Source organism: Schistocerca nitens, chromosome 2, assembly GCF_023898315.1.
Source record: "Schistocerca nitens isolate TAMUIC-IGC-003100 chromosome 2, iqSchNite1.1, whole genome shotgun sequence".
NCBI classification, from domain to species: Eukaryota; Metazoa; Arthropoda; class Insecta; order Orthoptera; family Acrididae; genus Schistocerca; species Schistocerca nitens.
In genome coordinates this window covers 934,878,398-934,892,518 of record NC_064615.1, presented here as the reverse complement: position 1 = coordinate 934,892,518, position 14,121 = coordinate 934,878,398, and the positions used below count along the sequence as shown (strand labels likewise).

General features: G+C 41.7%; 1 protein-coding gene across 3 annotated transcripts in view; it reads right to left on the bottom strand.

Moving 5' to 3' along the window:
* LOC126237259 (serine/threonine-protein phosphatase 2B catalytic subunit 2-like) overlaps nucleotides 1-14,121 on the bottom strand; it is an 824,140-nt gene that overhangs the window by 71,189 nt on the left and 738,830 nt on the right. For all 3 annotated transcript variants that reach the window (XM_049947183.1, XM_049947182.1, XM_049947184.1), the window contains exon 6: nucleotides 1,951-2,090. In XM_049947183.1, the coding sequence (XP_049803140.1) occupies nucleotides 1,951-2,090 (140 nt within the window). The remainder of the gene's footprint in view (nucleotides 1-1,950; nucleotides 2,091-14,121) is intronic.

Here is a 14,121-nt window from a genome sequence, read left to right as displayed (position 1 = left end):
GAGTCGAAACAAGGCCCTGGGAGTAGACAACATTCCATTAGAACTACTAACAGTGTTCGGAGAGCCAGTCCTGACAAAACTCTACCATCTGGTGAGCAAGATGTATGAGACAGGCGAAATACCCTCAGACTTCAAGAAGAATATAATAATTCCAATCCCAAAGAAAGCAGGTGCTGACAGATGTGAAAATTACCGAACTATCAGTTTAATAAGTCACAGATGCAAAATACTAAAGCGAATTCTTTACAGACGAATGGAAAAACTGGTAGAAGCCAACCTCGGGGAAGATCAGTTTGGATTCTGTAGAAATACTGGAACACATGAGGCAATACTGACTCTACGACTTATCTTAGAAGAAAGATTAAGGAAAGGCAAACCTACATTTCTAGCATTTGTAGACTTAGAGAAATGCTTTTGACAATGTTCACTGGAATACTCTCTTTCAAATTCTGAAGGTGGCAGGGGTAAAATACAGGGAGCAAAAGGCTATTTACAATTTGTACAGAAAGCAGATGGCAGTTATAAGAGTCGAGGGGCATGTAAGGGAAGCAGTGGTTGGGAAGGGAGTGAGACAGGGTTGTAGCCTGTCCCTGATGTTATTCTATCTGTATATTGAGCAAGCAGTAAAGGAAACAAAAGAAAAGTTTGGAGTAGGTATTAAAATCCATGGAGAAGAGATAAAAACTTTGAGGTTCGCCGATGACATTGTAATTCTGTCAGAGGCAGCAAGGGATGTGGAAAAGCAGTTGAATGGAATGGACAGTGTCTTGAAAGGAGGGTATAAGATGAACAACAACAAAAGCAAAACGAGGATGATGGAATGTAGTCTAATTAAGTCTGATGATGTTGAGGGAATTAGATTAGGAAATGAGACACTTAAAGTAGTAAAGGAGTTTTGCTATGTGGGGAGCAAAATAACTGATGATGGCCGAAGTAGAGAGGATATAAAATGTAGACTGGCAATGGCAAGGAAATTGTTTCTGAAGAAGAGAAATTTGTTAACATCGAGTATAGATTTAAATGTCAGGAAGTCGTTGCTGAAAGTATTTGTATGGAGTGTAGCCATGTATGGAAGTGAAATGTGGACGATAAATAGTTTAGACAAGAAGAGAATAGAAACTTTCAAAATGTGGTGCTACAGAAGAATGCTGAAGATTAGATGGGTAGATCACATAACTAATGAGGAGGTATTGAATAGAATTGGGGAGAAGAGGGGTTTGTGGCACAACTTGACTAGAAGAAGGTATCGGTTGGCAGGCCATGTTCTGAGACATCGAGGGATCACCAATTTAGTACTGGAGGGCAGCATGGAGGGTAAAAATCGTAGAGCGAGACCAAGAGATGAATACACTAAGCAGATTCAGAAGGATGTAGGCTGCAGTAGGTACTGCGAGATGAAGAAGCTTACACAGGATAGATTAGCATGGAGAGCTGCATCAAACCAGTTTCAGGACTGAAGTCCACAACAACATCTGTATTGTCCATTAATATGATGCGTCATCTGGTCGGAGTTACTCTGGTTTCCACCAGTAATATGTTTGGAATTAGGTAAGTGGATGCAATGTACGCATGGAGCATAGCTGGGTTGTTAAAATGGTTCAAATGGCTCTGAGCACTATAGGACTTAACATCTTAGGTCATCAGTCCCCTAGAACTTAGAACTAGTTAAACCTAACTAACCTAAGGACATCACACACATCCATGCCCGAGGCAGGATTCGAACCTGCGACCGTAGCAGTCGCGCGGTGGGTTATTAACTGGACATGGCATTTTACATTTCTGCTTGTTCTAACAATACTGATCTTCTTTTTAACTGAACGTATTTTAAATGCTTTTGCAATCATTTCATAATAAAACTAATAATAAGAATACATCAATAATTGTAAAACACATCACAGACGCATGATCTTTGAAGTTTCTTCAAACTGAGAAGAAAAATATTTATTTTACCTGTAGAAATATGAGCAGCCTCTGACACTGTTGTGACTGAAATGCTCAGCATTTTTTTCGCTACCGAAGTCTTCTAGCGGATCTGACCACAGAAGATCACACATAGGGCCAAATGCTGGAGGCTCCTTGAATCGATCCAACTGTAACAGAATAAGAACAGATTAAAAATCATGTGTGTACAACACTGTCTGACAAATACAAATGATTATATATGCTTTCAACACTGGAGTACTAATCTCGGCACAAATGGAGTTTCTTCACATACAAACTTTTTCTACTCTTTTCTGCCTGTTTGTCCAAGTATCCTCCCTCCCTCCTCAGAAGATATTTCTTTCGAGTACAAAAAATGGTTAGTGGACTACAAGGAGAGATTTTTTAACATTCAGCCTTCAAAGTATTATGACAAGAAATTCCATTATTTCTTCTAATGCAACATCTTTGAATAATCAGCTCACTGGATGCTTAATTAGTGTAGTCACCTTCCGTAATTTCTCTGTTTTGGCTGAACACTGTGTCCAACAACAGGGATTGGCAAAGGAATTTCTGGTGTATTTAAAATTTTCACACTGGTTCTGCTGTATCGTAGAAATTTTTGTAAAGCTTGATGTCTTGTTTTCATATGATGGTTGTAATTCATTGTTCCAGTCCCCTAGTTGCCATTTTACGCTAGGAAGGACACCACTTTCCCCAGAAACAGCAGTCTTTACTGCTTGGGTAGGAGGTCAACCCACAAAGAAGCCATCGCATATGGTCCAGTGCTGGCTCCTGGTTGTTAATGCTGACACAATCTGCTATGATGCAGTCCCTATCTTCAACCAATTCTACCATGGCAGACCCTGCAGTGTGACTCCTTACGTGATAATCACCTCAGTTACAAATCAAACATGATATATGCAAGCTACTTTCTCAAAACTCAAACCACAATGCAATTCTCTAAAGTTGCATATGAACTTCAATTACTTTTACAGCACACATTAAAAAAGTACACATAGTTATGTTTACTTTGTAAGGTACATGGTGATGACAAGGGTATGTCAACAATTATTCACTATGCTGACATAAGTCTCTTACACTGTTCCTACTGACCTCTGTTCCCATTTATTTTATTGTTACACTATTGTGGTCCTTGTATTGAAGTTTGATCCTAATGCCTCCCCTTGTCTTCCTTCTGCTGCTGACGGATCACAGCCATTCCATTAGAAGTTTGCACCAAACAGGAACAATGAGTAGTGATCTATTTTTCGCGGTCAGAAGGTGTATCTGAGGCTGCAGTCCATCAAAGACTTTTGGCACAAAGACTGTTGTCCCAACAGAGAGCCTATGAATGGATTGCAAAATTCAAACATGTTCGCGCAAGTGTTGCACGTGAGGAATGAGCCAGATAACCATCCACAGCCAAAAATGATTGCAATGTTGAGCATGCATGTGACATGGTTCTGGTAGACAGGCCAGTGACTATTGATAAAGTGGCACATCATCTGCAAATTAGTCTTGGTTCTGTCTACAAAATCATTCACGATGGACTTGGGTTTCATAATGTCTGTGCAACACAGGTCCCAAAACAATTCACAGTGCTGCATAAAAAAATGCAGACTTGGACATCTGCTAAAAATATCTGGATTGCTATGGCAATGAATGTAGGCAGAATCATCCCTGATGACAAAACATGAATGTACCATTACGAGCCAGATAGTGAATGGCAGAGTATGGAATGTAAACATGTGCAATTGCCCAGCACGAAAAAGTTCAAAACAACATCATCTACAGGAAAACTTATGCTTACCATTTATTGGAGCGCACAAGGCCAAGAACTGGGTCACTACTAGGAGAATTGTTGTTGTTGTGGTCTTCAGTCCTGAGACTGGTTTGATGCAGCTCTCCATGCTACTCTATCATGTGCAAGCTTCTTCATCTCCCAGTACCTACTGCAACCTACATCCTTCTGAATCTGCGTATTGTATTCATCTCTTGGTCTCCCTCTATGATTTTTACCCTCCACACTGCCCTCCAATGCTAAATTTGTGATCCCTTGATGCCTCAAAACATGTCCTACCAACCGATCCCTTCTTCTAGTCAAGTTGTGCCACGAACTTCTCTTCTCCCCAATCCTATTCAGTACCTCCTCATTAGTTATGTGATCTACCCATCTAATCTTCAGCATTCTTCTGTAGCACCACATTTCAAAAGCTTCTATTCTCTTCTTGTCCAAACTAGTTATCGTCCATGTTTCACTTCCATACATGGCTACACTCCATACAAATACTTTCAGAAACGACTTCCTGACACTTAAATCTATACTCGATGTTAACAAATTTCTCTTCTTCAGAAACGCTTTCCTTGCCATTGCCAGTCTACATTTTATATCCTCTCTACTTCGGCCATCATCAGTTATTTTACTCCCTAAATAGCAAAACTCCTTTACTACTAAGTGTCTCATTTCCTAATCTAATTCCCTCAGCATCACCCGATTTAATTTGACTACATTCCATTATCCTCGTTTTGCTTTTGTTGATGTTCATCTTATATCCTCCTTTCAAGACACTGTCCATTCCGTTCAACTGCTCTTCCAAGTCCTTTGCTGTCTCTGACAGAATTACAATGTCATCGGCGAACCTCAAAGTTTTTACTTCTTCTCCATGAATTTTAATACCTACTCCGAATTTTTCTTTTGTTTCCTTTACTGCTTGCTCGATATACAGATTGAATAACATCGGGGAGAGGCTACAACCCTGTCTCACTCCTTTCCCACTAGGAGAATAGCACAACAATAAACAGTGCATGTTAGTGAGATGCTTACTAACAGGCTAATATCTGCAATTGTAAGGAAATGCCGAAGACTAATGTCTACAGGTGCTGTGTTGTCACATGACAGTGCCCCTCCACATACCACTGCTCGCATGGCTGAAACGCCTCGAAAACTCACGTTTGAAGTAACGGCTCACCATCTGTATAGGGGCTGTGTGTTTGTACTGCCTCATCATTTCATCACCACCATCATCCCTCATGGTAATGGCTAGATTGGACTGTGTAGAAAAATTGGACTGTGTAATAATTGGGACTTTGTACGGGCACTCATGACCCCGCAGTTGAGTGCCCCACAAACCCGTCATCATCAAAACCATCTGTGTACCACTGATCTTGTCCATTTTGACTATTTCTTGTTTGCTCCACACAAAGAAGTAATTAGGGGTCATCAGTTCACCTTGTACCAAGAAGTAAAGGACGTGGTGCATGTGTGGTTCGCTGCTCATTTGAAAACCACCTTTTCTGGGGCCATCAGGAAACTTGTGCAAAAATGGACTAATTGCTCTGAAAAGCTATGGGACTAGCTTGAAAAATTCATGTTAATGTACAGGCTCTATTTGTATTGCAATGAAAATTGTACCTACACTGTGGATAATTTTTTACTTATCCTCTTAAAATGACTGAAGCTCTTTCTCTGATGTCCCTTAAATGAGTTTTCTGACAAAAAGTGTAGAGTTTTGCAAACATACAGAGAAGCTAGAAGGTTTTTGCTATGAGGACTCAGTATGTTCCCGAGTATTCATTCTGAAGATATTCACTCTGAAACAAAATCAATCCAGCACTGAAATCACTCTGTTCAAAGACATGGCAACTGTCATCATGTATGTTTGGTAATTCTGCTGGTAATGATGACACAATCAAGCTGGGCGAGTGGGGAGCTATGATAGGAATTTTTGATCATTGTCCACATCACTACTCATCCACAAGCTTATCAGAGCCATGTTTAAGAACTCAAAAGCATCTAGATGGGAGTGATTTGGAACAACACGATGTCAGTAGATACAGCATACACTTTCTGCCTCTAACAGTGGCATGAGGCAGTTTTGCAGCAGTCTAGATACAGCAAGCAGTCTTCCTCTTGGCTGTTAGGGAAACCACAGCTAGTTTCTGGCACCTGGTAGAAAGGAGTTTTGTCTAACCTAGACATAAGTGTCAGTTCTTTCAATACTCACCTAAAGTTGTTCATGGTTGGACCTGATTATGATGGCTGAAGAGCTAGTTACATTCCCATCTATGCAGCTGTTTTCCAAATCTTATTGGAAATAACCAGTGATAAGTCCTGGCAGGAAATAGCACTTTGCAGAGTGTTGTTATCAATGGGGAGGACAGTAAACATCTGAAAATGCCGGTGTTCAATGTTGGGGAAGTGCTTGTAACTGTTGAAATTGAAGGGATGGCTGGCAAGCCCTGTCAGTATAGGAGGCAAGCCATGTGCTCTCTGGGGCAGAAGTGGTGTTTCCAAGTGTTTAACACTTTCGAAGTCTGTAGTTAGAAATCCTTAGTCACTGACGAAGGTACTTTGCTAATATGGAAAACCTACAAGGAAAGTGTTTCTCACGCGTGAGTGTGGAATAATGTGTCATTTTCCAGTTTTCCAGGAGGATGTTGCAGTTTTATGAGAGTGCTCGCACTATCATTATCTATCAGAAGTCGGTGTTTAATAAAAGCGACACACTTCGCACAATCTAACTGACGCAATAAATTACTTTTGCGTCTGTAGCAATTTAAAATGTCTTTTCTGTGTGACTTTTACTTACTGGTTTTCAACTATTGCCCCATTTGTCACTGGTACTAGTAGCTGGAAACCAGCTGAAAGCGGCAGTGGCCGGATCTTGGAATCTTGCTGAACGCACTTATATTCCTATAGGGTATTAATTACCGATTTCGGAATGGTGACAAGTTAATTCGGACTACGCGGGGCTGGCAACCCTTAACACTGGTTGCAATAGTGTAGCAGTGCAGGTAACTTCTCCTGATCCACTAATAAAGGTTTTCCGGTTAATCTTCGGAGCAATAAATGGTGAAATTTGTCTCGTGCGTCAAAAGCGTGTGCATTCCAACCGCGGCCGCGAATAAGACATCGCTCGATGCTGCAGTCTCTCCGATGACGAAAGAAAGGAACGTTTCACATTGTTACAGATGACGCGAACGAAATGATAACCTTTTATACGGCTACAGAAAGAGTGAAACACGGTTTCTAGTGTTGTTAGAGGTCAAATGTCTTTAAAACCCCTGAATGAAGGCACTACCACAGGCGAGGCAACTTACCTGTACAGGAGAATCTTAAATACATTCAGATCATACACACACAGTCTTTTCAATAATAGCAGCAAATAGGCAGGAATGTAGTTGTGGTGCTATCACAGCAATGATCTCTACCTATATCATCGGGAACTGCTGGATTTTCGTATCGGTACATGAAACACGTCGGAAGTAATTTGTGCCTGGAAAATTTAATGCAAACTTTTGAAATAACAAGAGAAGTTGTACATTCGCTGGATAAAGCGCCCCAAGCAAGTCACTTAAATGTGTGGTATGAACTCACTCTGATTCAACATCAGCTCAGTTGCCGAGAAAGGGACAGTTACACATCACAGCCAATTTTATGATGAGCAGAGGAATAAACTAACATCAAATCTTGCAGATAAAGTTATCTATCTACTAATTAAATTGGTGAATGATTTTTTTTTCTGTTAGGTAGTCTAGACTCTTATCCCCAGCTCCGCACTCCACGACTGACATGGCTAATTGCAGTGGTAAAAAGCATCCCGTTAACAGTAACTGTGCGACTGCAAGAATTAAAAACCAGATTTGATTACCTCTTACCTACGAAGTCATATTTCGTTTTAATGAACGAATTAATTCTACAATTCTGACATTTGCACAGATCGTGTCTTTATAGAAAGATTCTGGTTAGTGCGAGTGCTGTAAACTGACACAGATAGCACAAGATGTCATTCAGAACAAGTGAAAGGATAAAAAAAAATTAAGGGCAGTACTTACATAATTTGTGTACTAAGTTGATAAGCAAGTGAGAAACTAATTGAATGAAGTAGCTCTGTCACTCAACGACTTTCAACAAAGCGGTGTGAAGTAAAGGAACTAATGTAAAAAAAAGCGACCCCACTTAAAACGAAATAAATCAATTAAAACAAGAATGAATAAAAATTTAAAGTTAGATACACACATTGTAGTTTAAAGAAGAAGTGTAACTAATACCGTAAAATACTAATGCCGTAAATGCAATAAAATAAATAAATAAAATACTAATTCCGTAAAATAAAGACAATAGTTTAATTTAAATGAAATCTGCACATTGTTTATTACTTAAAAGTTTCACGACACAACAATTTCCCCGTGCGCCGAAGTTACCACCTCGCTCAGTAGCTTTTGGTATACCGCTGCACACTTCCTCTCTTCTGAGCGGACCCTCACAGCAAAATTTGTAAGCCCACTTTGATGCAAAACACTTTACCCGATTTAGTTCCAGTAACACCACTCCGTCACAACTGACATGTAGAAACGAAAAAGTAAAATATTTATATCAAGAATGGGGAAATGACACTGAAATTGTGTCACCTATTTTGTTTACTTATGTTGCAAACATCAACTACTTTTACCCCTGATTATATGAATAGAAACTGTAAATTGCCAATTAGCGTCGGTGTCAGACTGAAGATCAACCAACTACTTTGACCTTGATTAATGTAGATGTTCAACATCATGTTTACCGCTAACTCACGTGACCTGCTGACTGAACTGATCGTTTGCTACAACTCACACATTGCAGATGCTCGTTACCTAATTAAAGAAACAGTCGTAATAACGCTCTCCCACGTGATCCCACGTTCACCACAAGACAGACAGACGGAGTTCTTGTGTTATGGCGTTCCATTCGCCCACCAGCACGGTTCACAAGTGCTGGCTAGTCGTGAACACCAGTGGACGCGTTGCAATTCACCTCTCCAACGCTACCTACGTGCGCTCGATGGGATTTTAGACGGTGAAGCAGGGAGGCCAGTCCATCCACCAAATATCCTCTCGTTCCAAGAGCTCCGCAACCGGCGTTGTTTAATGCGGTGCGAGTTGTTAACCGTAACTGAAGTCAGGGCCGAATTCTCCGCTGGAAAGAGGCACATGGGGACGTAGCACATGGTCACACCAACGTTGCCCGTGAAGCTACCGTGCTCAAAGAACTGTAGATCAAAATGTCCACGAAATATAAAGTCTTCCCACACCATAACACCTGGGCAAGTAAGCGATAACGTTCGACAATGTTGGACGTACTCTCATATGACGAGTGGTCAGAACACGTAAGGCACCAAGGAAGATCCTAGTGGATCTGAAGTAATTCGACCTCGGATTTCTACATATGAAATGTGGAAGCAATTATGGGAGGTTTTATCGCTATTGTCAGATGCACGCATCGTGGCATTTAACGATTCCAGCAACTCTTCTTGCCGCCCCCTTCGTTTGCTGTATAGAGAGATCAGCTCAATACTACTCTGAACGGCTTCCCCCGTCGGAGGTTCCGACTCCTCCCTCGGGCATGGGTGTGTGTTTCGTCGTTAGTTTAAGTTAGGTTAAGTATTTTGTAAGCTTAGGGACCGATGACCTCTGCAGTTTGGTCCCATAAAACCTTACCACAAATTTCCAAATTACTACTCTGAACTCTAGTTCTGTAGTTACGCCAGTGGATGACTACAAAGAGCCATATTTCGTGTACTAGCCACTATTGTCGAGAAATCACTCTCGTTTCGTCAACAACCATTTACCGCACATTGTGTTTTGTGTCTCAAGCCAGAAAGATTTACCAAGATGGGATACTGTATGCAACAATGGCAGAATGAACACCAGCCAGTCGCATCATAAGGTATGTTCTTAACCGGGGAAACAACTAATTGCGCTCAAATAACTGGAGAGTTTATACGTCGGTATAGTCAATAGCCTTGGTTCGCAGCTATAAACCAACTGTATTTCCCCTCCATCTTTATGTAGTGACACTGCTATCATCAAGTGGCTCTTGCGATCATTATGCCCCTCGGTATTTATCAGAAGGAAAAAAGATTACAGTTAACATCGATATCAATATAGAATGAGCAGTATATCTCTTGATTGACTGCGTAACGTCAGGGGAGTAACAGACAAAAAGAAGGCCTTGCCAAAGCGCATAAGAATTATAATCATAAATATTTAATAAAAGCATGCACACTATACACGCTGGAAACGGACGAAGAACGGTCACATAGCGCAACTTGGTATAGACTGCATGATGTTTTACCAACATGTTATTCATTATTTTACAAAAGCCCTTAATGCACGATGCAGGAAGTAATAAGTGCAAACGCTATGTAACTGCCTTTTTTTTTTTACTGGACTTATGAAATTCTGAAAGGGTACTGAGGAGAATTTGCTGGCCAGTCGTACAACTATCCCTACTTCTCCTCTTCGTCCACCCGCCCCCCTTTTCTCCCCCTCCGATATGGTGAGCAGCGTATATTACGGGAAATCTCACTGTCGTCGAAGCTAATGTGCATTATGGGCCATTTAAATGCAAAGCCTTTGCTCATAGAGTAAGACTACCGTTTCGTGTCCGCCATTCCGCACAGTTAACGGAGGGCTCTGAGCGGAAATGAGGAGACAATCATGGAGAAAGACGTGCTCATATTATTAATCGGCAGCGACGGCATTAATACTGATGTCTGACTACTATTACTGAAGATACCTCTCTGCTGTTTTAATAGTAAAATCGTTTGGTGAAGCCCGACGAAGCCGCAAACTACAGTGGAGGAGAAGAGAAGTGTAGGAAGCCTCAGGTCAAGATCTACTATCACTTAAGAACGCAGTAAAATACATTATTACAGAGTTATGACATGGCAAATGAAAAACGAGACGCCTACAAAAGTGGGACAGAAACATGTTCCAGAATGAGCTTTGAGTACTACTCCGTTGTAATGAAAACATTATGACCGCAACACACGATACGTGTGATACATGCCATGTCTAATAACTATTACTCCGCAGGGCTTAGGAGTCAGCTTAAGATCTGTCCGATCATCTTATCTGGCCAACTGCTGTAATACAGCGCCCACAAAGAATGTACCTGGCAAATAATGTCTTAATTCTACATGAAATTTCACGGTATGTAACATGCCTCTTTCTGCCCATCCCCTCCTGACTCTTTCTCTCACTATCCATCCCATCCTGCCCCTTTCTCACTATCCACTCCCTCGTCTATCCGACTCAAACTTCTCCCAGATGTCAATCTGCCATATAGCCCCCGCAAAACAGGTCGATAAAGTAAGTCGATAATACTGCCACAAAATGCCTGTTGTGCTGGGCAGAATACATGTGAGGGGCTTGGAAACCGTTTCTTGATCTGAGTAGCAGGCTGCCCTATAAAGCAGGTCGGTAAGACAGACCGAAACTATTCCTACATAATACACATGACACGCAGCGCTGTTCGTATGGCAAGGGATGAAAAAGAAGTGTTTGCCGGTATATCTACACCTACTGAAGCTAGGAGTTTATAAACCCAACAGCACTGACACGGAGTTCGCTGCTTGTGTGTCAAATCTGGTTGAAATCAGTACAGGGATTTGGGAGGAAATCCCACATATACATACAGTCTGCTTTATATATTTCGTACTCCTTATCTTTCAATGTATGTTTTTTAACTACTTTATTAACTCTGTATTCGAAGGTGCACTAGTTCAGTGGGTAATCGATTTCTCTGTATTTTGCGAATGTTATCTTCGAAACACATGGCAAAAGAGTTATGTGCAAGTAATGTTACTTCACCACAAGACTGGATTTCTTGTTCTCTTGCTCGATTTGCATCTATGTTTTATTAGTTTACTGTTGGATGTGTCAAAACGCCATGCACGTAACATGACACATTCTTCCTACTTGAGAATACTGGGAGAAGTCGCTCAGACAAAATGTAAGAAACCCAAGGTATGTGATCGAGCAGGAATTTTGGCCCTCTCTTCCGAGTGCTTCAAAACCTGCATCACCTATGGCTTAATAATAATAATAATAATAATAATATTTGAAACTGTGTTTCACAAAACAAAAAATAAATTTGGCTGAGTTACCATCTCACTCTTTTTTGGCTGGGAAGAGGCGTAGTAATCTACGAATTTCATGATTATTATTAAACGATAAATAAAAGGGAGAGCAGTAATGTCGGTGTTTAAGCGAGAAATATCTCTCTCCATAAGAATCGCCATCTGAAGCTTAATGTTATCGTCTCCCGCTGCTGCCCATATTACGCTTATAGATTCTAGAATGGAGAAAAGTCATTAGGGTCGTTTGCTTAGGACTGGGGAGAGGTGACATTTTAAGGAACAATTCCTCCATCTAGTTGCAATGATTTTCAGTGATCGTGGAATAATTAGTTTTTTAAATAAATAAACCTCACATTTAGTGATAATCTCTAGTGATCGAATAGTCTTGTGTGGCTGGAATAATGGACTGGTCACTCATAAGAAGGGTAACAGAATGTACACACGATATTTGAGAGCAATGTCTGACTGGTCTGTCTGCTGCAACATTCTAGAGGGCGCATTATGCTCCAAGATGAAGACATTCCCATGATCAAATAAATTTCTGTACAAGGACAAGCACGAATTCAGGAACCGCCACATGTGTGAAGCACAAGACTCCCAACACAAACACTTTAGTATACTTTAAATGTAGATAAATAGACGATACAAACATAATTAACCTTGTAATATCTGATTACAAGCTATGATACTGATCATTAAGTGAACAGCGCGTGCTAAGCTGTGAAAGTAGGTGAGCTGACATTAGGCTTCTGTTACTTCAAAATGATGGCATATTCATGATTACCAATACGCTGCTAAGACATGTAGTAAGTCCCAGAAGCGCACGTTCAGAGAGATAGCTATTCAGCTAATCGCACAGGCCTTGTCTGTAAGAACTGCCACATACGCGAAATTGCCGGTGCTTACAGTACGCCATAAATAATCTAACAGTGTCATTTACAGTCTAGACAGCGACTATCAAATGCTGGCACTGAAGATACAGCAAAATAACTTAATACATACATAATTTGTGAGATACTGTCAAGCTTCACCTTGCAACGGTGTTCCGGAATAGCAAATGAAAAACCGTTTCCCCAAAGAGTAACCACAGAATGGCTGATTGGTTGGATGATTAAAAGGACCAAACTACTAGGTCATCAGTGCCTTTTTCCTCTAACAGGCACGTCTAAACGACTGTACATCAGAGATAGCCTACGGTGCAAAACCTAGGGTTTACGGAAGATCAACGAAGGAGGGGGGGAGAGAGAGAGAGAGAGAGAGAGAGAGAGAGAGAGAGAGAGAGAGAGAAAGAGAAAGAGGAAGGAAGGAAGGCAGGCAGGCAAAGTGCCCCATCTAGCGAGCAGCCGGAAGCCCCTGAAAGCAGAGTGCAGCGAGGGGACATACATTCCCCATCCCCGCACTTACCAGAGATACTCCGCATAGAAATTGCTTAGGGCAGGCTCGTAACACGGACAGCACAAGAGAAGCACAGAAAGACAAAAGATGAACAAGTCTAACAGATCACACGAGCGAGGGGAAGAAGAATAAAAGAGCAGGCAGGGTGAGGGCCAGGCTGGACCACCAAATTCAGACAGCCGTTAACTCGGCCTGGGCAGAGGACGCAACAGTGTGTGTTGTCAACTCCTCAATGGGTTGATGAGATTAAGTGGTCCTCCCTTAAAGAGAGAGGTCAAAGTCCCCTTCATGAATACAATGTAAAACTAAGTCGGCCGCAAAGGCATCGTCTCCTAACACCAGGGGTAGCAAGTCAGAGAGATTCAGAGTCTGGGCTGGGCTGTTAGGTTGGGAGTCTACCAAAACGTGGACGATCGTCAACTGGGAGCCAAAATGACAGTGGGGTGGGTCCTCGCTACGGAGGGGATGACCGTGCGTCAGTGAAGTATGGCCAATGTGGAGCAAGCAAAAGACAGAGTCCTTGGGAGAGGCCTGCATGGAGAACCTCCACATATCTGTATTCTCCTTTATCACCCTTAGTGTGTTTGGTGAAGTCAGAGTGAGCCATTCCAGATTCCTAAAACTTGACTGCGTAATACAGATCGGACGTCTGTTTCCCGAATACCGATCTCAAGAGGTGGTTTCCTGGTAGCCAGTTTGGACAGGCTACGAACGAGTTCATTCCCCGGACCCCAACGTGGTCCAGGGTCCACACGAAGGTCACTTAGCTTCCACATTGTCCAAGCACATACAGGGAAACCTGGATAGCAATGATCAAGCGATGGCGAAGGTAACACTGGTTGACAGCTTACAAACTGTTCAAGGGGTCGCTTCAGATGAGAACGGACTCATCAGTGCTGGA